The 25705-nt window shown below is 34.0% G+C and overlaps 4 protein-coding genes, 1 long non-coding RNA gene and 1 pseudogene across 5 annotated transcripts; 4 read left to right on the top strand and 2 right to left on the bottom strand.

Moving 5' to 3' along the window:
• Positions 1-4079: 4079 nt before the first annotated feature.
• Positions 4080-6085, top strand: LOC111208305 (annotated as a pseudogene).
• A 2306-nt stretch (positions 6086-8391) lies between these two features.
• Positions 8392-10473, top strand: LOC111207644. Its single transcript, XM_022705894.2, has one exon. It carries the CDS (start codon positions 8430-8432, stop codon positions 9279-9281), a length of 852 nt encoding a protein of 283 aa, XP_022561615.2. The 5' UTR covers positions 8392-8429; the 3' UTR covers positions 9282-10473.
• Positions 10474-10489: 16 nt separating this feature from the next.
• On the top strand, positions 10490-11943 carry LOC111207569. The gene has a single exon (XM_022705754.2). The coding sequence runs from the start codon at positions 10651-10653 to the stop codon at positions 11602-11604; it is 954 nt and encodes a 317-aa protein (XP_022561475.1). The 5' UTR covers positions 10490-10650; the 3' UTR covers positions 11605-11943.
• Positions 11944-11972: 29 nt separating this feature from the next.
• On the bottom strand, positions 11973-13571 carry LOC111207665. The gene is made up of 2 exons (XR_002659903.2): positions 12364-13571; positions 11973-12208 (listed from the first exon to the last, which is right to left on the bottom strand). It is a non-coding gene; the product is annotated as an uncharacterized LOC111207665 (long non-coding RNA).
• A 1918-nt stretch (positions 13572-15489) lies between these two features.
• Positions 15490-17373, top strand: LOC111207702 (small polypeptide DEVIL 17-like). The gene has a single exon (XM_022705983.2). The coding sequence runs from the start codon at positions 16643-16645 to the stop codon at positions 16826-16828; it is 186 nt and encodes a 61-aa protein (XP_022561704.1). The 5' UTR covers positions 15490-16642; the 3' UTR covers positions 16829-17373.
• Positions 17199-21122, bottom strand: LOC111207705 (phospholipase D delta). Its single transcript, XM_022705987.2, has 9 exons — positions 20039-21122; positions 19746-19862; positions 19329-19523; positions 18869-19243; positions 18633-18780; positions 18407-18555; positions 18190-18339; positions 17748-17948; positions 17199-17662 (listed from the first exon to the last, which is right to left on the bottom strand). Exons 1-9 carry the CDS (start codon positions 20978-20980, stop codon positions 17366-17368), a joined length of 2574 nt encoding a protein of 857 aa, XP_022561708.2. The 5' UTR covers positions 20981-21122; the 3' UTR covers positions 17199-17365.
• Between the last annotated feature and the right edge of the window lie 4583 nt (positions 21123-25705).

Consider the following 25705-nt stretch of genomic DNA (forward strand, 5'->3'; position numbering starts at 1 on the left):
TTAGGCCGTGATCTAGAAAGTAGACATGAGATTCCTTTTTGTTTCCTCTACCACTTTGAGTTTCTTAAGCCCAGTTTGTTTTTGCTTCTAGTTATCACCACATTTTTCTTTTCTTCCTCTTGTGGTGCTTCTCAAGTTTATTAGTGAGGTTGTTACTTTCCTCTCTGAAATCATCACCATCACAACAAATAAAAAATTTCCAGCATATCGAGAATTAATCTAGTCAATTTAAAAAATGGCAGTGACCTAATTTGTGTAGTTTACCTTTTTTTATCATGATATCTGCATAAAAAAATATGTAGCTTTTACCAATATCCAAAAGAGAAAAAGGAAAAAAAAATCATAAGTAGGTTATAAAAGAAAAAAGGTTCATGAAAAAAATCAACATGACATAAATTATGATTTAAGTATTGAAGAGTTTGAGCGTATGTAATTAGTTTCACTAACCTGAATTTTAACTTCATCTGCCAACTTCCCAAGATGTTCTTTTAAGAGTATTGCTGCCACTGCATGTTTTGATAAAAAAAAAAAGAGTATTGCTGCCACTGTTTAGCCGGAGACATGCCGACCTGGACATAGAATTGTAGTCCTGATGACAATGTTGATACAATAATTAGAAGTCATCGATCTGTCTTGTTAGAGATTGAAATTATAGAAAAAGTCAGTGGAGCAATTGCAGACTGAGAAGAATTGATAGCATCATGAGTCAAATTTTGTAAAGAGAAAGTCTTAACGGTTTCAAATTTTGAGATCATGAAGTAGTGGGAAATATATTATTGATTTTTAGTTTATCTTGATTTATATGTAAAAATAATAGAAATCAGTTATTTTAATAAATAACGGTTCTGTTACAAAAAGCTTTTTGTGAATTTGTATTTTTAATTCAAAATTTTAAATATATACCATGTGTCAGAATTTTATTGGCCATGTGATTTGTGCTTTACTATATAAAGGATGAGAAAAATAAGAAAATTGTTAGTTTATATTTAGACTCCATAAAAATAAGAGATGCAAAGAAAAATTCATAAAAGAAAAATTCATAAAAATTGCTTTACCAATAATCGTAAAAGGTTGGTTATTTGTCTTTTTTTTCAAACTTCCATATTTTGTTTTGATAACGTGTTTTACTTTTTTGTATTTTTCAATTTTTTTAAATAGATTTTCCACATGTTAGTTTTAGATTGGTGATGCGACTTGCGCTTTAGTATATAAGAGATAATCTGACAGGATGAAATAGTCAAATACTCCTAAACGTGTTAAGCAAAAACATTTTCTTCATTTTTAACCTGTCCTGCACTGTACTGATCTAATCTTAAGTATAGTATAATAAAATTAAGGCTTATTAATACATCCTAGTCAATGGTTCTCTTTGGTATAACCTAGAATTAAGATAACAAGACTTGTTGTTGATAGATATGTACTTTTCAGACTTTTTCATAAATAGCTTGTATTTTTTTAAATATTTTTTTCAAAAACTGATATTTTTGAAAAGTTTTCATTTTTATGTAGAAAAATTCTAGATTTTGAATTATGATTTAGAAATTAGGATAACAAGAATTTTTGTTTATAGATGAGTATTTGTTCAGATTTTTTTTTTAACAATAGCTTGTATTTTTTAAATAAAATTTTCTAAACCTGCTATTTTTGGAAATTTTCATTTTTATTTACAAAAATTATAGATTTGGAAAGTTTTCATTTTTATATACAAAATTATAGATTTGGGGACAGTTATTTTGAAATCATAACAAGGATATTTGTTGATAAATGAGTATTTTTTCATCAATCGCTTGTATTTCTTAAATTATTTTTTCAAAACCTGTTATTTTTGGAAAGTTTTCATTTTTATATAGAAAAATTATAGATTTGTGATTTTTATTTTGAAATCAGAATAACAAGAATATTTGTTGATATATGAGTATTTTTCAAATTTTTTCATCAATAGCTTGTATTTTTTAAATAAATTTTTCAAAACCTGCTATTTTTGGAAAGTTTTAATTTTAATATAGAAAATTTAGAGATTTGGGATAGTTATTTTGAAATCAGGATAACAAGAATATTTGTTAATAAATGAGTATTTTTCAGATTTTTCATCAATAACTTGTATTTTTTAAATGAATTTTTCAAAACCTGCTATTTTTGGAAATTTTTCTTTTTTTATATGGAAAAATATATATTTGGAATTTTTATTTTGAAATCGGGATAAAAAGAATACTTATTGATGGATGAGTATTTTTCAGTTTTTTTCATCAATAGCTTGTATTTTTTAAATATTTTTTTCAAAATCTTTTCTTTTGGAAAGTTTTCATTTTTATATAGAAAAAATATAGATTTGTTATTGTGATTTTGAAATTAGGATAACAAGAATATTTGTTGATAGATGAGTGTTTTTCAGAATTTTTCATCAAAATTGTTTATTTTTAAATATTTTTTTCAAAACTTCCTATTTTTGGAAAGTTTTCATTTTATATAGAAAATTTAGATTTTTGATTATGATTTAGAAATTAAGAGAACAAGAATTTTTGTTGATAGATGAGTATTTTTTTTTCATAATTTTTCATCAATAGCTTGAATTTTTAATTAAATTTTACAAAAACTGCTATGTTTAGAAAGTTTTCATATTTAAATCAGAAATTATAGATTCAAGATTATGATTTATTAGAAATTAAGATAACAAGACTTGTTGTTGAAAGATGTGTATTTTTCATATTTTTCCATCAATATCTTGTATTTTTTAAATAAGATTTTCAAAATCTGCTATTTTTGAAAAGTTTTCATTTTTAAATAGAAAAATTATAGAATTGGGATTATGATTTAGAAATTAAAAATAAGGATAACAAGAATTTTTGTTGATAAATGAGTATTTTTCAGAATTTTTCATCAAAAGCTTGTATTTTTAAATAAATTTTTCAAAAACTGCTATTTTTGGAAAGTTTTCATTTTTATGTAGAAAAATTCTAGATTTTGGATTATGATTTACAAATTAGGATAACAAGATTGTTGATAGATGAGTGTTTGTTCAGATTTTTTCAGCAATAGCTTGTATTTTTTAAATAAAATTTTCAAAACCTGCTACTTTTTGAAAGTTTTCAATTTTATATAGAAGAATTATAGAATTGGGATTATGATTTAGAAATTAAAAATTCGGATAACAAGAAATTTTGTTGATAAATGAGTATTTTTCAGAATTTTTCATCAATAGTTGTATTTTTAAATAAATTTATTTTTAAATAAATTTATCAAAAACTGCTATTTTTGGACAGTTTTCATTTTTATATTGAAAAATTCTAGATTTTGGATTATGATTTAGAAATTTGGATAAAAATATTTTTTGTTGATAGATGTGTATTTTTCAGATTTTTTCATCAATAACTTGTATTTTTAAAATAAAATTTTTCAAAACCTACTATTTTTGAAAGGTTTTCATTTTTATATAGAAAAATTATAGATTTGGTATTGTGATTTTGAAATCAAGATAACAAGAATATTTGTTGATAGATGAGTGTTTTTCAGAAATTTTCATCAATATTTGTATTTTTAAATAATTTTTTCAAAACCTGCTATGTTTGGAAAGTTTTCTTTTTTTGTATAGAAAACTTCTAGATTTTTTATTATGGATAACAAGAATTTTTGTTGATAAATGATAATTTTTTCAGATTTTTTTCAACTATAGCTTGTATTTTTTAAATAAATTTTTCAAAAACTGTTACTTTTGGAAAGTTTTCATTTTTATATAGAAAAATTATATATTTGGGATAGTTATTTTGAAATCAGGATAACAAGAATATTTGTTGGTAAATGAATATTTTCAGATTTTTTCATCAATAGCTTATTTTTTAAATAAATTCTTCAAAACCTGCTACTTTTGGAAAGTTATCATTTTTATACAGAAAAATTATAGAATTGGGATTATGATTTAGAAATCAGGATAACAAGAATATTTGTTAATAAATGAGTATTTTTCAGATTTTTTCATCAATATCTTGTATTTTTAAATAAAATAGTAGGTTTTGAAAATTTTATTTAAAAAATACAAACTATTGCTGAAAAAATCTGAAAAACCACTCATCTATCAGCAAAAAAATCTTGTTATCCTAATTTGTAAATCATAATCCAAATTCTAGAATTTTTCTACATAAAAATGAAAAACTTTTAAAAAAAGCAGTTTTTTAAAAATTTATTTAAAAATACAGGTTATTGATGAAAATTCTGAAAAATACTCATTTATGAATAAAAATTCTTGTTATCCTAATTTTTAATTTCTAATAACTTGTATTTATCATGATTATTTTCAGATTTTTTTCATCAATAACTTTTTATCATGTACAAAACATCTAATCTGTGACCTAGAAACAGTTATTATGCCACTGCTTATTTATCTGGTGATGCCTAGAAACAAGGGGAATATTTTACTCTTTATTATTTTACAAAACTAATAGAAAACATAAACTAATTGGTTATCATTAAACCACATTACTGTAAACCAAGCCCGTGTGAAATGAGCTCTAAAGTTTCTACACCCATACTGAAGTTCAAACATTTAAGGGACAGAAGCGCGTAACACCACATGCTAACTAACAATTAACCTAACTTTTGCTATCAACCTCCTCTTTATAATTACCCAAACCCAATAAAGCTATTTTCATTATTATCATCAAACATCATCATCAACAAATCATTCTAATTACCTAATTAAACCCCAAACTCAAACCATGTTTTCTTCCGGCTCTCAGTTACAGTTACCCTCCGTCACGAATCTTCAAGTTGATTCCGTGAATTTTCCACCGTCCGTCATCTCACCCGCTTCCTCTAACCCTCTCTTCCTCGGTGGCGCAGGTTCGGAAAAATACTTAAAATTTAAAAACACGTTATCCTCCGCCATTTTTTTTAAAAAAATTATTTGTTATTGCTAACATACGCAGGTGTGCGAGGTATTGATGTTCTAGGAGATAAGTTTGTGATCATCACCTTCTTCGGAGTTTACCTAGATCCTGTGGCCGTCCCGTTACTCTCCGTTAAGTGGAAAGGTAAAACGACGGAGGAGTTAATGGAATCCGTCCCTTTCTTCCGTGAAGTCGTCACAGGTGCTTCCTTACACCACTTACTTACGTGACACGTTGGAATAAAGTCAAAAGGGTTTCAACTTTGTTTAATTATGTTAACCTTTTTCTTAATTTTTATGGGACTGTTTTGCTCTTTATTAGGTACCTTTGAGAAATTCATTAAGGTGACGATGAGAGTGCCTTTACCGGGACAACTATATTCACAGACAGTAACGGGGACCTTTGTGGAGATATGGAAATCGTTAGGGATTTACACAGACTCTGAGGCTAAAGCAGTGGAGAGGTTCTTGGAAGTCTTCAAGGACGAAAAGTTCCCTCGTGGTGCTTCAATCCTCTTCGCTCTCTCCCCTGAAGGCTCTCTTACGGTACTTGATGCCTTCACAACTTCTTATAAATACAATTGTCAAAGGCAAATGGAACATGGGATGCTCTACTTGCGTGTTAACCTCTTGCAAGGATAATGTTTTTTTTAATATCTTTAAAAAAATTTGTTTGTTTACATTATTACATATAAACGGTAATGTAGAAATGGCGTTTTAAACATGTAAGAAATTGTTTTCTTGACATTGTTTAGGTGTAAACGCAATTGATGTTTGAAACAGTATTTATTAGTACATACGTGATAGCTTTGAAATATTTATGACATCTCTTTGTTGTGACTTTAAAATGCTTTTGCAGATTGCGTTTTCGAAAGACGATAACATTCCTGAAACGGGAAAAGCGGTGATCGAAAACAAGTTGTTGGCAGAGGCAGTTCTTGAGTTTATCATTGGAACGGAAGCTGCGTCTCCTAGGACTAGGTTGAGTGTTGCCGAGAGATTATCTCAGCTGATGAATAGTGACAAGGTCGAAGAAGATGCAACAAAGACATGATCAAGAGGAAGCTAACGATCTCCCCCTCGGAGATAAATTGGCCAAAGAAAACTGACCCTATGGGAGTTTTTCTTGGTTTTTGAGGGTTTTATGTTTCTATGCTTAATAATGTTATGTTGTTCCCATCGCATGTTTAAATAAATGGAGTTGATTCAATAATACCAAACGAATCAAAAATGGATTATCAGCTGATATTGCTTTTAGGGACAGAGATGATGCCGATCAAAACCGGTTTTAGGAGCCGGTTACGGGTCCAAACTGAAATCAAACCAAAATCCGGGTTACATGTCAAAGACTAAAACCTAAACGAATACTGGAACGGTCCAAATATGTTTCAATTGGGTCGACATGCATCATTTTGGCCCATTATAATGTTTAAGATGCTAAAACCGAGACCTTTCCAAAGCCTTGTCCAATTATTATTTTCCATCTACATCAATACTATTAAAAACAAACACTAATATAAATTTAACATTAACTTAGCCTGGTATTACCAGATTTGCCTTTCAAATAATAGAAAATGTAGATGAAAAACAACATTGAGATTTCTTTACTCTTGAAAAAGAAAACGAGTTGTGTCTTATAACCTAAGCCATTAATCTAGTAATGAATTTGATTCAGGGAAAATACAGACAAGAACAGAGTGTATTTCTTTTTTTTCTTTGTTCTCAAATTGCTTTGCTTGCAAGAAAAGAAAAATTAATAATAACAAGAATCCAGTTTTGCACTAGTGTAAGCCGGATTTGACCTAAATTCAAAAAAAAAAATTGTATCACCTAGACCTGGCGTTTTTACATTAATGTAATGTAAAATATTAGTCGCATTTAATCATATAAAATGTCTCAAATTTTAAGGATTATTTTATTTGTTATAATTTAAGAATTAGTTTGATGTGAGTATATAGGGGTTTACCACATTTCGCTTCCAACATGATTTTCGATTTACCAAATATTATCAAATATTGATCTACCAAATATTATAAAATATTGACTTCAATTTAATTAGTTCAATTTATATTATGTATTTTCATTAAATTTTAAATTCTTTAACCAAAAAAATATTGACTTCAAATATTTAAAAACTATGTGCATATATCCAAGTTTAATAAGATTATATTAAAATTGAAAAGATTGTTCATCAATCATCACAACTTAAAGTTTGTAGACAGCATTTTCTAAAACACACAACGTTACTTTAAAAACCACACACAATTTTACTTTAGAAACCTCTTTTCTAGCTAGATCTTATCCGAGTGATAATTGGTGCAAGATTCTGATGATTTCAGCAAGATCATTGACAACTTTCTTCTGGCAACTTCTTATGCGATTGATAATTGGTGTAAAATTCTTATAATTATACCAAGATCATTGGAAATGACGTGGAACCTATATAAGTACTCTTGAGCTGGTGCTAAAATCATGTTTATAGATATTTATATTAATAAGAACAGTAGCATGACGTGATGGAACATGCAATAATTGGTGCTTACAAATCAATAAGCAAAAACAGTTAAAATAAAATATTAGGCTTTCTAAACGTGTACCTGGACGGTGAAAGAAATTCGATGGGCTAATCATATAAATCGACAAATTAAACAAAACATTTATACACGTGTATTAATGCACTAAAAGCAAGTGTAGAGTCTCAGAGAGTAACCATTGTTGGAAGATTTACGTTTCTTATTTTTTTGTAAACTTGGAAGATTTACTTTCGTTGGTATATTTTACATTACGTCCCACTTATCAAAGAAATCTCTTTAGTTGAACGAGTACTGCTTTGCTCTATTTGGTTTCACTATTTATGATTTTTTCCTCAATAACATGCGTCATTATATCAGATTGTAAAGCGATATGATTGCCAAATTTGCGTTTGAAGTTAGCCCAAAAATGGGGTCTTTGTCATTTAGACTTTTATTTTGAAGAGTATACACGTCAAAAAGATCAATCCGATAAAAGATGTCAACGCAATCTTGCAAGCAAATAAACTCAAAACCAGTTCACCTCATGTACGTGTCGTAGAATATGAGAAAGCCATGCAGAGGAAGTTACTTATAAAAACGTTATTTTTTTTTTGGTGAAAAAAAAAACGTTATTTATTTTCCTGTAAAAAAGTATTTTCGTAATATATGGTTGAGGAAGATCTGGATCTCGTTACCTACCAAGACAATTTTACGACCGTCGATATATTTAAATTTTAAATAGTCGTAAAAGTCTTATTGATAATGTGGCAAAACCTGAGGCATCACAAACGATGACTCATCAGGCTCTATCTCTGTGGCCAAATAATTTGACCAATATAATAGTCCGACAGCTCAGAGTGTCACAGATTTGCCAGTGAGAATCGGACCAATCAAATTTAACAGTCAATTATTGTTGAAGTTTTGTTGGTTGATGCGTGGCAAACCTTGTTATATAAATATGCATGTGTAGTAAGTCAAGTTGAATAAAGCAGAACGATCAAAGAAGAAAGAAGAAAAAAAAATCAAAACACAAAAAAATGTCGAATATGATGATCATCGAGAATCAACTAAGATCTATAAGTTTACCTTCAAGATCGCATCCTAGCACGACAGGGATTGAGGAAGCTCTTACCAAGGTTAAAGCGATTAACACCACGACGGGCTCGTCAGAATCAATCTTGATGGCTTTGGCTAGTTTGGAGGAGCTCTATAGTTGTACGGAGGAGTTTCTAAAAATGGGTTCGACGCAGCGTGTTATGTCGTCTTCTGATGCATCGGAGTTTATGGAGGAGATGCTTGATGGGTCTTTGAGGCTAATGGATACATGCAGCGTCTCTAGAGATCTTATGGTGGAGATTCACGAACATGTTCGTGGTGTTCAATCATGCGTTAGACGCAAGAAAATAGCCGGAGGAATTGATCAACTCGATGTAGCTATCTCCGGCTATGTCGGGTTTAGAAAGAACATGAGAAACGAAGCTAAGAAGCTTATTGGATCCTTGAAGAAAATCGATGGAGGGTCGTGTCCAGCGTCGGGGGTAAGTAATGGTCAACAGGATGAACATCTTTTGGCGGTTATTGATGCGATGAGACGAGTAGTTTCCGTTAGTGTCTCGGTGTTGAAGTCGTTCTTGGAGTTCTTGTCCGGACGACAAAGTAACATTAAGAGAAAGCTGGCTTCGGTACTAAAGAAAAAGAAGGATCTTCGTGAGGAGACCAAGAACGAGTTGGAGAGTTTGGATTCCGCGATATGTTGCTCTCGTGATGACCTGCAGAATAAGCTTGGGGAGGTCGAGATGAGTATTGATGGATTCGAGAAGCATCTAGAAGGCTTATTTCGAAGGTTGATAAGAACACGAGCCTCAATTCTCAACATAATCTCTCATTAGATTAAAAAAATTATGCATGTAATGTACTTTCGTAGGCATTCAACTTTAGAGAATTGGCCTGATGGATACATTATAGACGCATAAATAAAATTTTGTACACTGATTAAACAGAAAGGTAGAGACAACTAAATTTGTGAAAATAGATACGATATTGCACTTTTATATATACAAAGCCTTTGTGTGAAAAATGTTGGTTTAGGATTTACTAGCCATTGATCGGTTAATCAGCAGTTTTTAAATGCAAGGGTATGAATTCACTGACTGAAAACGTGCATGCATTATCGCTGCTGAATTTTATGCATGATACTTTATGTATTATAGCATCAAGTATGAATGCGTCTAACATGTTGATATTAGTAGCTAAATAAATACGTCAATTGTAGTGAATATTTTTTTAACCTGAGTATTGTTCGATCGATATTTGCGTATTTAGTTGGGCCTAGTTTGCAATAGACATGAACCTTAATGGCATGGTCCAACTCCAAACCTACATGCACCATGACACTTATTCTCTTTGAACAATTTCTACGGCTTCTGTCTTTATATGTTCATCATCACATTGTTGAAGACTCCCAAATTAATTTCCGAACTCTTTCTAATGAGATTGCACCTCCTAATTGGATTTCTCGTAATTTTTCACTTTCATGGCTCTCATATATTAAAATTTAAAACCGTCAAAATTTGTTAGTTTTTTTAAGTTTAAACCGGTTAAGTTACTAATTTTTACCAATAAAATTTGAAGACTATTAAATACTTTCCAAAACTCAAACCAAAAGGATAAACCTGATCAATGGGAAACCTAATGTACACTCCTAAATTCATGGTAACATAATTGCTGACGTGTGCCGGTGTTATTTAAGGGAATGGATATCTTCATATACATCTCATTTAAATAATGAAACAAAATCTTTCAAAATCTTTTAATTTAATTCAATCGAGGTTGAGGTACCCACACACAAAAGAAAAGTAATAAAAAGAGCATTGTATTTGTAACCTTCAAAAGAAATATAGAGGATAAAAGTAATTAAACAATGACAATAATATTAAAGAATCGTATATGGACGGTGGCTTCGGTGCATGAAAAGTGGTGTGAAATAAAGTTTTGGTTTTAGTAACCGAAACCGAAACATCGAACTTCGACAACGATTTCAACTAAAATTCAAACACAAAGCATTAAATGAGCTTTGCGTGTTATGCTTCTGCTTCGTGAAGTACCCACACTCACTTCACATGGTCTTCACGTCTTACGCTAGCTATAGGCCCTACTCATTGACATTTATTATCATTATGTGTGTTTATATAAACCCTAGAGCTAAAAAAACATAAATAGCATAACTCGAAACCCCGTTCTTTATCATCATTACTTGAGATGTATATGCCTTCATTGTCTCCAAGACTCCACAATACGTACAAAGCTAGATGTGTTAGCCTACCGGTTCGGTCTCATCCGAGTGTTAGGAGGATTCAAGAAGTGGTCTCCAGGGTTAGAGCTCTGGGGTCATCTTCGCTAGAGTCGAGGACCATGGTCCGTGACGGTCTCTCTGGTCTCACCGAACTTTATAGATGTTTAAGCGAAGATCTCTTCAAGTCTTCTTCTGAAACTCAACAAACTCTTCTAAACAGTGGCTTGATGGATGAGCTTCTTGAAATGTCCCTGAAGTACTTAGAGGTTTGTGGGGGAGCTAAAGACAGCGCGTCGAGGATCAAAAAGAGTGTTGTTGAGCTTCAGTCCGCTTTGAGACGGAGCAAGAAGGGTGGTGAGTTTAGCCTCGAGAATGACATGGATGCTTACATGGCGTCACGTAAAGAGAAGAAGAAGGAGATCAAGAAGTATATGGTGATGTCGAAAGAGACAGACGCGTGTTTGGAGAGTAGCGTTTGGCGTGGTGGTGATGATCAAGAGATGAGTTCTTTGGTTAGAGTGATGCAAGAAACAAGCGTGGTCACTTGTTTCGTCTTGCGCACGGTTTTGTCGTTCTTGTCGTCGCCAAAAGGGTTGAAGAGTAAGAGTCAGCATCAACACAAAGGTTGGGGCATTGTTATGAAGCTTGTGAAGAAAGGAATAGATCATCACAATCATGAGAAAGGCTTCTCTTGTCTCGAGCTTGAGGCTATGGAAACTGAAATAGAGAAGCTCGTTACAAGAGAAGATCAAGAAGAGGAGAAAGAGATTAGCGAGGAAATAAGTGAAAGGATTCAGTGTTCATTGGTTAGATCCAAAGAAGTAGAGGCAGCCATGGAAGAGCTTGAAGAGGGACTCGAAGGATTGTTCAAGGTGATGATACAAGCTAGAGTCTCTCTTCTGAACATCCTATCCACTTAAATCAAAATGAGACCAGATACGGGCTTATTGTTCTGAATCAAGATGGATCGTTTGTTTTAAAGTCTTGATTTGTCTTTGTTTTCCATTTGTGTGTTGAGAGTTTAAACATGCATCCATGTATTAGAGGATGTGTGTTTGTTGTAAGTTTGAAACTCATCCAGGTTTGAACAGCTATTGTAAAGTTTTATGTACTTATAAATATCTATAATTTTAACGCCTAGAAAGAGGGATGTAAAGAGACAGACGAACGCATAAGCACTAGTTTTAAATGTTTAGAGTAGGATAATGATAATTAGAACATTTTTTCCATATAAAGCAATTTAATAGTGTCAGAATCTTTTGAAATAATCAAAAGTGTTGAAAAGCAATGTTAAAACAAATATTTTTTATTCAGATTAGTTGATCATAGTTTATAGTTTTGGTGGCTCAGGGCATACACAATGACAACTGAATTGAAAACATAAGGGTTTGCAAGGTTCCTTACAAAATCCAACCATTTGTGGGTTAACCAGCTTGGAAACTTGAAGATCCAATAACGGCAGAGACTTTTCTTCTTGTAACATACGTTTCGCCTCACCAATCTGAACTGTTATGGATATCACCACTGCAGCACAAGATGTAATAAACATAAGTAATGCAGACTACGTAGTCTAATTGTTTATGATCTTTCTTCTGATCATAAATAAAGACTATAAACTTTAAAGGTAAAGCTTTTGAGTTTTCCGTGTAAAATAAATTAAAATAACACTTTGAACTTACCAGTAAAAGCTAAAAGGACGATGAAAGCAGACTTGAATGAAATTTTCCCCATCACTGTGAAAACTTGTGTGTTTGTTTTCCGGACAATCTAGTAGACTTACAAAGACGTAAGGTGAATAGATATATGTTCTGACAATGTAAACGTTTTTATAGATCAGAGAACTAGAGAAGTGTAATAAGATCAAATCTTTTATATGGGGTAAGAAATAAAATTATCCTGGACGATTAAAGATCAAATCTCTTTAAAAAATCGTTAACTATATATAAAAAGTCATTATACAATGTTCCTAAAACAGTCTATGGTTCTGAATGTTACGATCCGCATCGCACCACGGTTAACAGTAACAAAAATCTTCACATATACCATATATCTATACAGTTTTATAACATTAATTATATGGTTCTGAATGTTACGATCCGCACCGCACCGCAGTTAACAATAACAAAAATTATTATATGGTAGTAAATTATATATCATCACTAAAGCAACTCTATTATTTATTTATATCTTTTTATAATTATAAAATATTATTACTAAAAAGGATTTTCAGTTTTTTTACATTTTGGAATCAAGTAAAACTTCATTACACTCTTTTAAGTTTGGTTTTTTTACCTCTAGAGACACTTTCTCATATTTATTCTATTAAAATAGAAGTCACAACTTCTATTCATGTGTGATTTTTTACTAAAATGGACCTTCACTAAAAAATTTATATTTCATTTATTTCAAATTAACATTTTTGTATCATTAAGATATCATATCTTATATAATCAACACATATAACAACTTCACCAATAAAATTATTTTAATATTATTTTTAATTATAAAAATCTATTGACAAAAAATCTAACAAAATCTTACTAAAAATTAAATATTTTTATATAATAACGCATTAGTTATTTTCTCAATTAAAAGTATAATATTATTTAAAACAATGTTAATTAAGCTTTTATTATAAAAGAATTGTATGATATTTTCATAAATTTTCTATTTATAGCCAATCTATTCTATTAAAATAGAAGTCACAACTTCTATTCATGTGTGATTTTTTTTTTAAATGAACTTTCACTAGAAATCATATTTCATTTATGTCAAATTAACATTTTGATATCTTTAAGATATCATATCTTATATAATCAACACATATAACAATTTCACCTATAAAATTGTATTAATATTATTTTTAATTATAAATATCTATTGAAAAAAAATCTAACAAAATCTTACTAAAAATTAAATATTTTTTATATAATAATGCATTAATTAATTTCGTAATTAAAAGTATAATATTATTTAAAACAATGTTAATTAAGATTTTATTATGAAAGAAATGTATGCTATATTCATAAATTTTCTATTTATAGCCTATATTATATTAAAATAGAATTAATATATAAATTAAACAGAAAAATTATATTAAATTAATAAATTAACTTATTTTATTCAAAAAAATCATTTACCATTAAAACAGGTTAAAATTTGTAAAGCATGTATAAAATTTACTTATAAAATCATGTTATATATTAAAACTGTAGATGCTAAAGTATATTTGTTGAAACACAAAAATAAAATAAAAATGATCCTAAACAAATATTTGTTCTATAGTATAACTAACTAAATTTAAAAAATATTTTGTATGGAAACTGTAAAAACTAAAAATATATATTTTGAGCGAGATTATCTATTTGATTATTTCAAGTTGTGAATTTACTGTACCGAACTAGATGTTATATTTTTATATAATAACAATTAATAATAAATTAAAATGTTTATAACAAATATTTATATATAATAAATTAATAATGTCAAATAAAAAACATAAACAACAAAATTATAGAATTACATTATATACAACAATAAATTATAAATAATATATTTAAAAATTTATATTAAAATTATATATTATTTATAAACAAAAATAATACCGTCAAACTCTAGTATCAATTACACTACAAGTCACTTATCACTTGAAACACATTTTTCCTTGTAAAAATGACTATTATGACCCTAAACTAAAGAAAATGGAACTCAATTGTCCTACGCTTTCTTCTCATCACACACAAATCTCTCTCCTCTTTTTATTCTACTTTATTGTTTTTCTTATTCCATTTTATATTTTCATTTACTTTTATCTCAATTCTAAAATATATTAAACAAAAAAAATGTCATAATAAATTATATATAAAAATCTCTATCTTTACAGATCTATTTTCATATATATATTATATATATTAACGTGTAAAGAAAATTAAATGTAGACGTGGACACCAAAGCGTAAATAATAGAATTATAGATTAGATGTGGACTTGGACATCTTAAAACGGAGGTGTTGGTTGATACCTTTAAAAACTTGTTCTTCTCCATAGTCTTCGGAAAGTAGAAACCCACATAATCATGTTTCCACCATTACTCCCACCGTCACCCACCGTCGACGTCACCACGATCGAGTTCTGGTTCTAACTCACTAAAGATCTCATCTTTCAAACCGTTGTACACTGATCTGCTCGAGACTTTCCCGGTGACCACATCCAATCCAATGCAACTAGCTCTCGGTCTCCGATAAAACAACTCGTATCCACATTTATACCATCCACATTTCTGGGTCCACGTTTTGAATAACCTACATGCCTATATTTTCACTAGCCCACATTTTTCATTTTTCATTTTCTTATTCATCCATATATTTTGCATACATGTCAAATTTGTTTAAAATTCTAAATTTGTAATAGTGGAAGTAAACCATCATAGATATTCTTTGCATTTTTTTGATTCATATGTCCACAAGTTACTCATCATCCACAATTCGTCACAACTCGTCATCCACAATTCGTCGTCCATAATTCGTCGTCCACAACTCATCATTTTCCACGAAGATAAAATTATCAAAAACATGCCTAGGCCCCACTAAAATGTACCTCACACGTGGAAAGTGACTTTCGATGTAAAATAACGACAAAAAATGTCCTTACATGTAATCAACTCTTTTAAGTTTTAAGCCAGTAGATAAAACGACAACATTCGCAAAATTAAGATATGATGGCGACAAGAAAACATGTGAACAAATCGTGTGCCCATAAGTATATCTCGGTTCGATAACTAGAATCACAAAATGTATATGTAATCGAAATATATTTATAGACATAAAATCATAATTCTTTTTATCAAGAAAAAAAAACTTTAAGAATATTACACAGCTGTGAAAAGAAGTTTGCTGACGTGGCAAACACCAATCAACTATTCAATGATTGATCACTGATTCCCCTTCCACCAGTTCATGCTGACGTTATTTTTGCGTCTGTGACGCCGCCGTTCCTTTTTCGCTTTAATAACTACTCAAACAAATCAAATTATTTTCCCTAGTCCTATAAAATAATAAAAATTAGTTTAGAATAATTATTTTATAGAGATATTGACTCAGTCTTTGACCAAAAAAAGTAGAGATATTGACTCAGTTAATAAACGTCTCTAAAATTTGAACTCAAAAACTTACAAACCTAGTTACATGTATGAATTACGATATGTTAGCATCTTATCTGAACTGAAGTTTAAATCAAAACATGTATCCAATATAAATTAACGCAAAAAAATCATTTGTTGAAGAACTTAGATAATCTAAAGATCGAACTAGTAGACGAAACAGAAGATTAACGCAAAATCGTTTCAACGAAAGGTCGTATCATTACACAGTAGGATAAACATAACAAACAGGGGATGACATGTGTAAGCAAGACATATGCCGTTGTCTTGTCGGGTGCGCTTAAACCACCTGAGACGCGTTTTTTGTAGGTTGATCAAATATGGAAATAAATAACACAAGATGACTGTTACAATAAGTAATTTCTTGCAACTGATTATATCTGATTTTATCCCTCATAATAACAATGTGAACCTTAAAGATAACACTACAGTTAAAATGTAAGAAGAGTTACTTCTAATGGTATATACAATTATACACACAAAGACAATTAGTCTAGTACTAATAAAACGATTTAAATAACAATGATCGGGTGAGTATACGAGCAATAAGAATAAATTGATCTTTCTTGGAGGATACGTGAAATAAAAAAGAGAGGTTAATGACATTTAACGTCATCGCATCATCATTGCTCCACCTCTCCTCTATTTATAGTCTTTTAATCATTTATTTTTGTTTCCTCTCCACTCTTTTCACATTTGGTCCCTTTCATTCTTCGTCTTTTAGGGAAAGATCGTCTCTCCAGAGAGCCGAAAACATAAACGTGTGAAGAAGCAAAGTACAGAGACAAGAACAAATTAAAGATGGGGCAATGTTCGTCGACGACAAAAATGAACAGAAAAAGAAAGAGAGGAGAAGAAGGTTGCAGAGAATCAATGAAAAGGAGTAGAGGATGTTTAATGATGGTGAAGGAGAAGCGTTCTAGGTTTTATATCGCCAGGAGATGTATTCTTATGTTGCTTTGTTGGCACAAATACGCCAACTCTTGATAAATGAGGTTTGTGTTATTATTACATGAAAAAAGATAAACGCGTATGTACATACTTGTATTCGATATTGATAACGCTTTTTGTCTCCACTGCATTGTTTTTTTTGTTTTTGTTTTTGAGTTTGATAGTTTCGTGTAGCACTGTGATTTTGGTTTATTCGGTTTATTTGGTTTTAACTTTGTTTTTAAAGTTATGATATTTTTTACTAAGTTCGGTTATTTTGGTTAAAATCAGACTTTTGGTTGGCTCAGTTAGTTTATTTTGGTTAATTTTGAAAACGAACTAATCGAAAATCCAAACAAAAAATTCAATGAAAATTTTGGTTGGTAGAAACGCTATTACACTGTAATTTTAATTAAAGAACCACAGAAAAAAAAAACTGAATATCCTTATTATTTTGTTGCCTCCACAGTCCACACATTCTATTTTTTGGACCCCAAACAAATACAGTTTGACAACAAATCATAAAAGAATAAATAAAAACAACAAAAGTTACAAAATGTACAACTTCACACAACATTGAGAACATTACAACATTTAAGTGGTTAGAGTATCAGGGAGAGCCATGGAATGAGCTCCAATGATCTTACCACCAACATCTGGGAAACTGTCGTAATCTGGAAGTGAGCTCACTTTACCATCAACGTCTACTTGCAGTGGATACTTAATCAAGTGACCTTGCAGCTCCGAGAATTTAGGATCAATGAACTTCTTCCAGTTCCCTTCAGCGGTTTCGTTCACGTTCCTGACACATTCTAGATCACCAGGCTCCACAAACTCATCTCCTGTTTTGCCTAAATGCTCTGCCCATAGTGACATCCTGTAACCATACACCTGTGGGATAGGGATAACACCAAGAAACTTCTTAAGCATCTAAAATGGCATATATATGATGATGATGATGGGAGATAAGGCAAACCTGGCCACGTGGGTGTTTTCCCTTGTTAGTCCATGTATGATGGGGTTGATATGCACCCATGGCTATCTCGGTATCTTTCGTCCCGGCCATTGATCTTTGGTTGATGTTAGCAGATCCCATTAGTACATACTCATCATCTACTATCATCCCCTTTGCGTGCACATAGATCATGAAACGCTGGAACCTATAAGAATCCGATTCCTGAAAAATGCAGTCAAAAGATCATAAGGAAACTCTGTTTAATATGCATGAAGTAGTTCTTAGTCTTTTACTCCCTCCGTTTCATTATAACTGTCGTTTTATATTTTCAAAGCATATGTACATTAACTTAAATAAATCAAATAAAACATATCTTAATTAGAGGTATAATAAAAAAAATTAATGATTTTTTAAATATGCGTGAAGAAATATAAAATGAAACGGAGGGAGTAAATATTAATACCGCACTGCCATTGGTGTCTGGCTTATCATCTGGGAACCGCTCTCGTTTACCAAGGCAGTAAAAGTTAAGGTAATCTAGAGGGTGAGCATCTGACTCCACTGCTTTCAGTTCTCTTGCTATGACATCATACATCATCTGCATAGTTTGGCTCTGCAAACAACATTGTTTTTTAGCAGAAAGTCTAATTTAATCCCACACTCAGCTAAAAGTCTCTTACCTGCCAATATAGAATCTCTTGCACAGGTCCAGACTTAGGGTCGCCTTCAGGCCACAATGGTATGACCACATACACAGAAAATCTCTCTTTAGCTCTGATTTTACTAACAATCTTTAGTGCCAACTCCATAGGTATAAGATTATCAGCTCCTGCTCATTCAAGAACACACGGAAGGATCAGAAAAAAAGTGAGCATTTTAGTTCCTAGTCTAAGAACAAGACGGTACCTGCATCTTTATAATTAGGCCAAGCATAAGAAGAACCAAGAAAATACTGATTCTCTATATAAATGAAATGCTGAGCAGATCTGATTGTCTGTATGTACGCTGTCTGTATGCTTTTATCCACCACAAGACGCTTGGCACTTTCCAGGTTCTGCATTCAATTCAAAAGCAGTTTTTCAAAACTTAGTATACAATGTGGCGACAATAACTAATAGCAAATAAAGATGATTTCTACTAACTTGTGACTTAGCCTCATCTTCATATTTTGGAAACCCTTTCAAGGATCCAGAGTCAATCGAACGGAACACCTGAACGTGCCAGTTCTCAGGGTCGTCTTCTTTGGAAACATACACAATTGGATCATCCTCAGGAACCATATTAGTACCGTCCTTCAGATACTTAAACACTGGACTTAGAATCCACGATATACGTCCTATCCTAATCAAAGCATCGTCTTGCCAGTGAGTTTTCCCCTTTAACCTTAAGCTGAACTCCTTCCACCGTGTGGCTTTCCTCCAACGCTGCTCAAAGTTCATGAGAACATCATACGCAGCAGGACCTTCTAGCCTGCAGTGCAGATCGTGCCAAGGTTGTCTTGGAGCCTTGGTACCAACCTGAGAAAGTAGAAAAAGAATCAGGAGTAAGTAAAGTAAGTAAGTAAAGTAGGATTCTAGCGTGAAAACTAAACTATATACTCACTGGATATGTAGGATTGTGGAAATCATCCTTAAATACAGTGTCAAGATCATGTAGTATCCTGTGCTCAGGTGTGTCGTAGCGGCCGTCACAAAGATCTATACCTCCAAGAAAAGCTGTGACTTTGCGGTTGTTACCAGCGGCCTGAGTGTCTACAAGAACACACTTCTGATGGTGCGTGAATAGAGTGCCAACAACCTGGTGAATTAAACAAAGAATCAACATTCTAAAAATCAGTCTAGGCGGCGTCTTGATTAGGCAAATCGGACCTAAACAAAACAATTATTTGACCGATTTAAAAAAACTGGTCTAGGCATTCAATAATTCCCTATAAAGGGTCTTACTACCGTCTAAAGATTTCTTGAACATTGGATTCAAAAATATTATGAACACAAATACAGAAGAGTGAGGAAGACTTGCCTGTTGTTTGAACAACCCAAGCTTACTGCTGGCATAGCGAGGAGACAATACACATATCACAGAAGAATGCTTGAAAAACTTCCTCGTCTCTTCATCATGTGTCCCCATTACTCCAGGCTACATACCAAAACATTCAACATCATCAAACCATAGCAACTAGTATAAACTGAGTGTTCTAAAAATCGATCTAGGCAGAAGGAACAGTTCAAAAAAATCGGCCGCCTAGCGATTCCTTGAACATTAAAACTCTAAAATCTCAAAAAGTAGCAAACTTTGCAAATATGCTTACTAACCGTTCTAATCCCAAACTTATCATGAGAAGTCTTATCATCCCACACAAGCAACAAAACCCTCACACCTTCTTCCGACTTATACTTCAACAACTCCCCAAGCGTCAAATCCCCACCTCTCGGCAACTTCCTCGTCGGCTCCCTAACGAGCTTCACCTTATGAAACACAGACCAACCAACGACATAAATCATATGGTGAGCCTCGGAGACAGCGTAACATATATCCTCCCAACACTTGCCGTGCTGATAAACCTTCCCACCGTCCAACCCAATCTCCGGCAGCATCCCGTCCATCACGTGAGCGTCTTGGTAAAGCCTCACCTGACTCCCCTTCCTCACCGGAAAGTAAGTTCCTTTCACACCGGCGATACCGCTGCGGTAGGTATGGATCTGATCGAAGGGAGTGAACTTCATCTCGATGTACAGAGCGGTCTCCTTCTTCGGGGGCTTCCCCGAAGCGCCGAGGATGGGGAACCAGCCTTTAACCGGTGAACCGGAGGCGATGTCCTTAACCGGGATTTTCGCCGTGCCGATGATCTGGGCGCCGAAAACGTCGTCGTCTTTGACTTGGAACTCTAAGTGAGACATAGGGTGAGCTATGGAGATGGTGAAGTGCTCGTCCCATTTGGGATCTTGGGAGTTTTTCAAGACGCGGGTTCGGGCGAGGGTGGCTTGCGGGACGACGACGGTGACGTAAGGGTCGCTGGTGATGACTTTACGGTGGCTGCGGGCGTTTGAAGGTTGTGGTTGGGGTGGTGGTGGGAGGCCGTCTCGGGCTCTGCGGTCTTCTTCTTCGTCCGTTGTGGTGGGGTTGGTGCAGACGGTGAGGCAGAGGCGGAGGTGGTTGGAGAAGGTGTCCATGTTCGGGAGCTTTCTGGCTTGGACGATTGTGAGATCGAGGTCGCCGTGTAAGAGCATGACGTCGTCGGTTGGTTTCTCCGCCATGGTTAGGAGGAGGAGGAGGCTGGTGACGCAAACAGAAAACCCTAACGGAACAGAGTGTCGGTTGTTGTCTGATTTTGAAAAGTTTTGTCTTTTTGATTTTTATTTTTTGTTTTTGTTTTTTAAAAAGTGGATCAAAGTGAGAAAGATATTTTATTAGTGTTAGGTGAAATGATTTGAGAGAGAAGGAAGAAGAAGGGACACGTGGGTGTGGGGGCACAAGAGGTGATGGGTAGTTGTTGGTGGGTCACTGACGGCATGATTCCGTGTAGATCTGAGAGACACGTTTCTAATTGGTAAGAGTAAGAGAGTGCTTAACCCTACATACTTAACCCTTTGCTTTAATTAATGACGATGTTGGTTTTAGACTCTTATGCCAAGATTTGTCTACATTTATTTAATTTAATGATGGTGATGTAAAGCGGGTGTTCCTTTGTGTTTGGACAGGTAATGAAAAAGGTGAGTCAAAACACACACAGCAATGCGAATCTCAGATGAATATCAATACCATATCTATTAAACTATTCTTGAAAGTCTATATCGATTATTAACCAGAATACAAAACTCTAATGGTGAGTGAAACAATAAATAAATCGAATAAAACAAGTGAAGAATAGGATGACGTTTATATTTACTGCGGATAAAGTTTTTTGGTATTCCGGAATTTTTAATGCACATTGGAAAATCCAGTTGGTTAAAACTTCAAAAAGTGGTCACATGCCAATCATACAGAACTTGATGGAAGCAAAGTATTCTCGATTCAAATCTACCCAATGAAGCAACAGTAGCAACATACAGAATCATTTCATGGAGATGCCTTCGAAATGGTTTCTTCCCTTTTCTCAGCATGCATGTGGCTCGGTAGGAGTTTCAAAGCCAATGGTTTTCCAGAGATTTAGACGTTACCTAAAACTTAGAATATCCCTTCTCTCTCTTTCGAGAGTTGCTTTTATCATCCTTGCCGACATCCTTTCCAGTCTTGTCATTTTTATCTCCCTCATGTGGTGTATACTGATTAATAACCGGGAAGTATTGGTGAGTAACCTGCGCTTGGGCTGTAGTCAGGGCTTGCTCTTAAGCTATATGGGCATTAAATGGGCCGTTAATGCCTTAGACCCAATTAGATCGAGACCCTTCGAATTTGCATGGACCCGTGAAAGATAGAAAAAGGAAATGCTGTTTGTTGATTCTGGTATGTTACTTTCAGTCCCTCTACATGTGAAACTGAAGATTGGGAAAAACATGGGGTTCTTTAGAGCCGCTTCAGGCTCTGATGATTAAAGACATCGGCAAAAATCTCAGTGTCTTTTAAATCTCAATTTAAGAGCCTCGGATTTTGTTTGAGCAACTCGCTCACATGATGTATTTGATGGCTCAAATATCAAAATGCTCTGTTTCATCTTCATGAAGTGATGAAGAAAAATGATATCAGTGGCTTCTTTAAAATATAATGTAAAGTCTGTGTTTATTCATCAACCAATCTTGGTACTTATACAACGAGAATATAGAATCTATGAACGTGTAGATAAACCTAAGTCCCTAGTATATAGGAATACATCATTATCCCTTTACCCCCCTTCAAGTTGGTAATGACATATCTCGAATTCCCAACTTGGACAACAAATGATGAAATGTCGGAGTGGGCAAGGCTTTGGTAAGTAAGTCCGCAGGCTGATTCCTCGTTGTAATGTGTTCAGTAGTAATAAGCTTGTCACGCACAGCATCTCGAACAAAGTGACAATCATTTTCGACATGTTTGGTACGTTCATGGAACACAGGATTCTTAGCAATATGGAGCGCAGATTGACTGTCACAGAAAAGTCTCATGGGTTGAGGATGAAAGAAGCCGAACTGGAGAAGAAGTCGTTTGAGCCATTTTAACTCACATGTAGTATCTGCCATTGATCTATACTCAGCTTCAGCTGATGATCTAGACACTGTCCGTTGCTTCTTTGTTTTCCACGAAACAAGAGAATCACCAAGAAGAACAACGTAGGCACTTAGAGAACGACGTGTTATAGGACACGCAGACCAATCCGAGTCAGAGTATGCGGTAAGAGTAAGGTTTGCGTCGGAAGACAGCATGATACCTTGGTCTGGACAGCCTTTAAGATAGCGGATGACTCGTAACGCAGCTGCCCAGTGATCGTCAAGCGGTTTATGCATAAATTGTGATAGAATGTGAACAATGTAGCTTAGCTCCGGACGTGTGAAAGTAAGATATATCAATCGTCCAACAAGACGACGATACTTGCCCGGATCCTGAAGTCTCATGCCCTTGGCGAGTGCAAGTTTGTGGTTGAGTTCAGTTGGGACTGGCGCTGGTTTCGCTCCAAGTAAGCCACACTCGGTTATGATATCGAGTGCATACTTCCTCTGAGAGACAAATATCCCTTCAGGTCCTCTAGCAATTTCCAAACCCAAAAAATATTTAAGTTTGCCTAAGTCTTTCATTTTGAAGCATCGATGTAAGTAATCCTTGAATCTTTGAATAGTAGCAGCGTCATTGCCAGCAATTATAAAATCATCCACATAAACCAGAATATGGAGACATATGTTAGCTTCCATGAATGAGAACAGAGAGTAATCCTCGTAGCTTTGAACAAAGCCAAACGACTTGAGAGCTTGACTAAGTTTCGCAAACCAGCAGCGAGGAGATTGTTTAAGACCATACAAAGACTTCCGAAGACGACAAACTTTGGATGGATCATCAGATTTAAAACCAGGAGGAAGTTCCATATATATTTCTTCTTCGAGATCTCCATGTAGAAACGCGTTGTGGACATCCATTTGGTGGATCTCCCATCGCTTAGCAGCCGCAACTTTCAGAAGAAACCGAACCGTATTCATCTTTGCCACAGGGGCGAATGTATCTTTGTAATCAAGTCCCTCTTTTTGTCTATTACCACGAGCAACCAGGCGAGCTTTTGGTCGTTCAAGAGTACCATCTGCTTTATACTTGTTTGTATAAATCCAGCCACACCCGATTGCCTTCTTGCCAGGAGGGAGAGCTGTAATGTCCCAAGTATGGTTAGCTTCTAAAGCTGTTACCTCTGTTTTCATTGCACCGTTGAACCTTGGATCATTGACGGCTTCTTTATAATTCTTTGGAACAAAATCTGTAGTAATTTTTGCTAGAAACGCCTGGTGGTTAGCAGTAAAAGCAGAGGTAGATGAGTAATCAGCAATGGGATACAGTGTCTTACCTGAGACCGTTGATGGAGAACTCTGATATTGCTTGTTGAGAACGTGAGGGGTGTTTGTAGTTGCAGAGTTCGTGAGAAAATTCTTCAATAAGACCGATGGTTTCTTTGTTCGATGACCACGTCCAAGAAGATCAAGTAGGCCAGGAGAAGATCCCGATATGTCATGATCACGTATTGGTGAAGATGGAGACGGTAGTGGAGATGCAGAAGTAGGGTTAGGAGTTGGTTGGACAACAGTATCTGGTGGGGAATTGCTTGTAGACGGGGCAGTAGGTGTAGATGGTAAAGGCGGAGAAGAAACATCAGGTGTAGTAGTAGTATTGTGAGTAGGAGAGGAAGTCGTGGGTATAGTAGGAGAAGGTTCAGGTGTAGTAGAGAGAACTGGAGTTTCAAAATTTATCAACCAGTCGTCAATAGGAAGAGCAGTTTGTGAAACTGGTACTGTAACCGAAGGTAAGTCTTCAATACCTGGAAACTGATCCTCGAAAAACACCACATCCCGGCTAACAATAAACTCATTAGTTTCGACATCATACAAGCGCCAAGCTTTCTTGCCAAAGGGGTAACCTACGAATATGCATTTTCGACTTCTTGTAGCAAATTTGTCTCTGTCACGAGGTCTTAGGTGAGCGTAACAGAGGCAACCAAACACTCTTAACTGCTCATAGATAGGTGGTCGACCATGAAGAACTTCATAAGGCGTTTTACCATTAAGAATGTTAGTAGGTGTTCGGTTAATGACGTGAGCCGCAGCCAAGATGCTCTCTCCCCAAAATTCAATAGGTAATCGTGACTGGAACATGCAGGCACGAGCCACATTCAATATGTGTCTGTGTTTCCTTTCCACTCTACCGTTTTGTTGGGGTGTATAGGTACAAGATGTCTGATGAATGATACCGGTCTCGCGAAAGTAAGGTCCGAGTGTCATGAATTCCGTTCCATTATCTGTCCGTATGGTCTGTACTTTATGTCCAAACTGGCGTTCACTCATCGCACAAAAGTTGCGTATAAGAGAAGAGACTTCTGATTTTTCAAGCATCAAATAAGTCCATACAGCTCGCGAGTAATCATCCACTATGGTAAGAAAGTATACAGCCCCACAAGAGGCTGGTGTTCTATAAGGTCCCCAAACATCGCAGTGGATTAATGCAAAAGGAAAAACAGCTTTATTAAGACTATCGGGAAACACTTGGCGAGTCTGTTTTGCTTTGAAACAAATATCACATTTAGACTCACTAAAATCTATTTTAAAATTCTGAAACACCGGTAAAGAAGACAAAGCTTTGTAGGATGGATGGCCAAGTCGACGATGCCACAGAGTTGAAGAAGAAGATTTTGTCTTAGAAGCTCCATGAATTCGTGCAACCTTAACCCCCGTAAAATAGTACACCCCCTCACGTTCTTCACCTGCTCCAATCAGAGTCCTCGAAAAACGGTCCTGTAAAACACACAATGTATCAGTAAATATTGCTATGCATCCAGTTTGTTTTAAAAGTTTCGAAACTGATATGAGTGTGCAATA

This window comes from Brassica napus, chromosome C7 (assembly GCF_020379485.1).
Source record: "Brassica napus cultivar Da-Ae chromosome C7, Da-Ae, whole genome shotgun sequence".
Lineage (NCBI taxonomy): Eukaryota > Viridiplantae > Streptophyta > Magnoliopsida > Brassicales > Brassicaceae > Brassica > Brassica napus.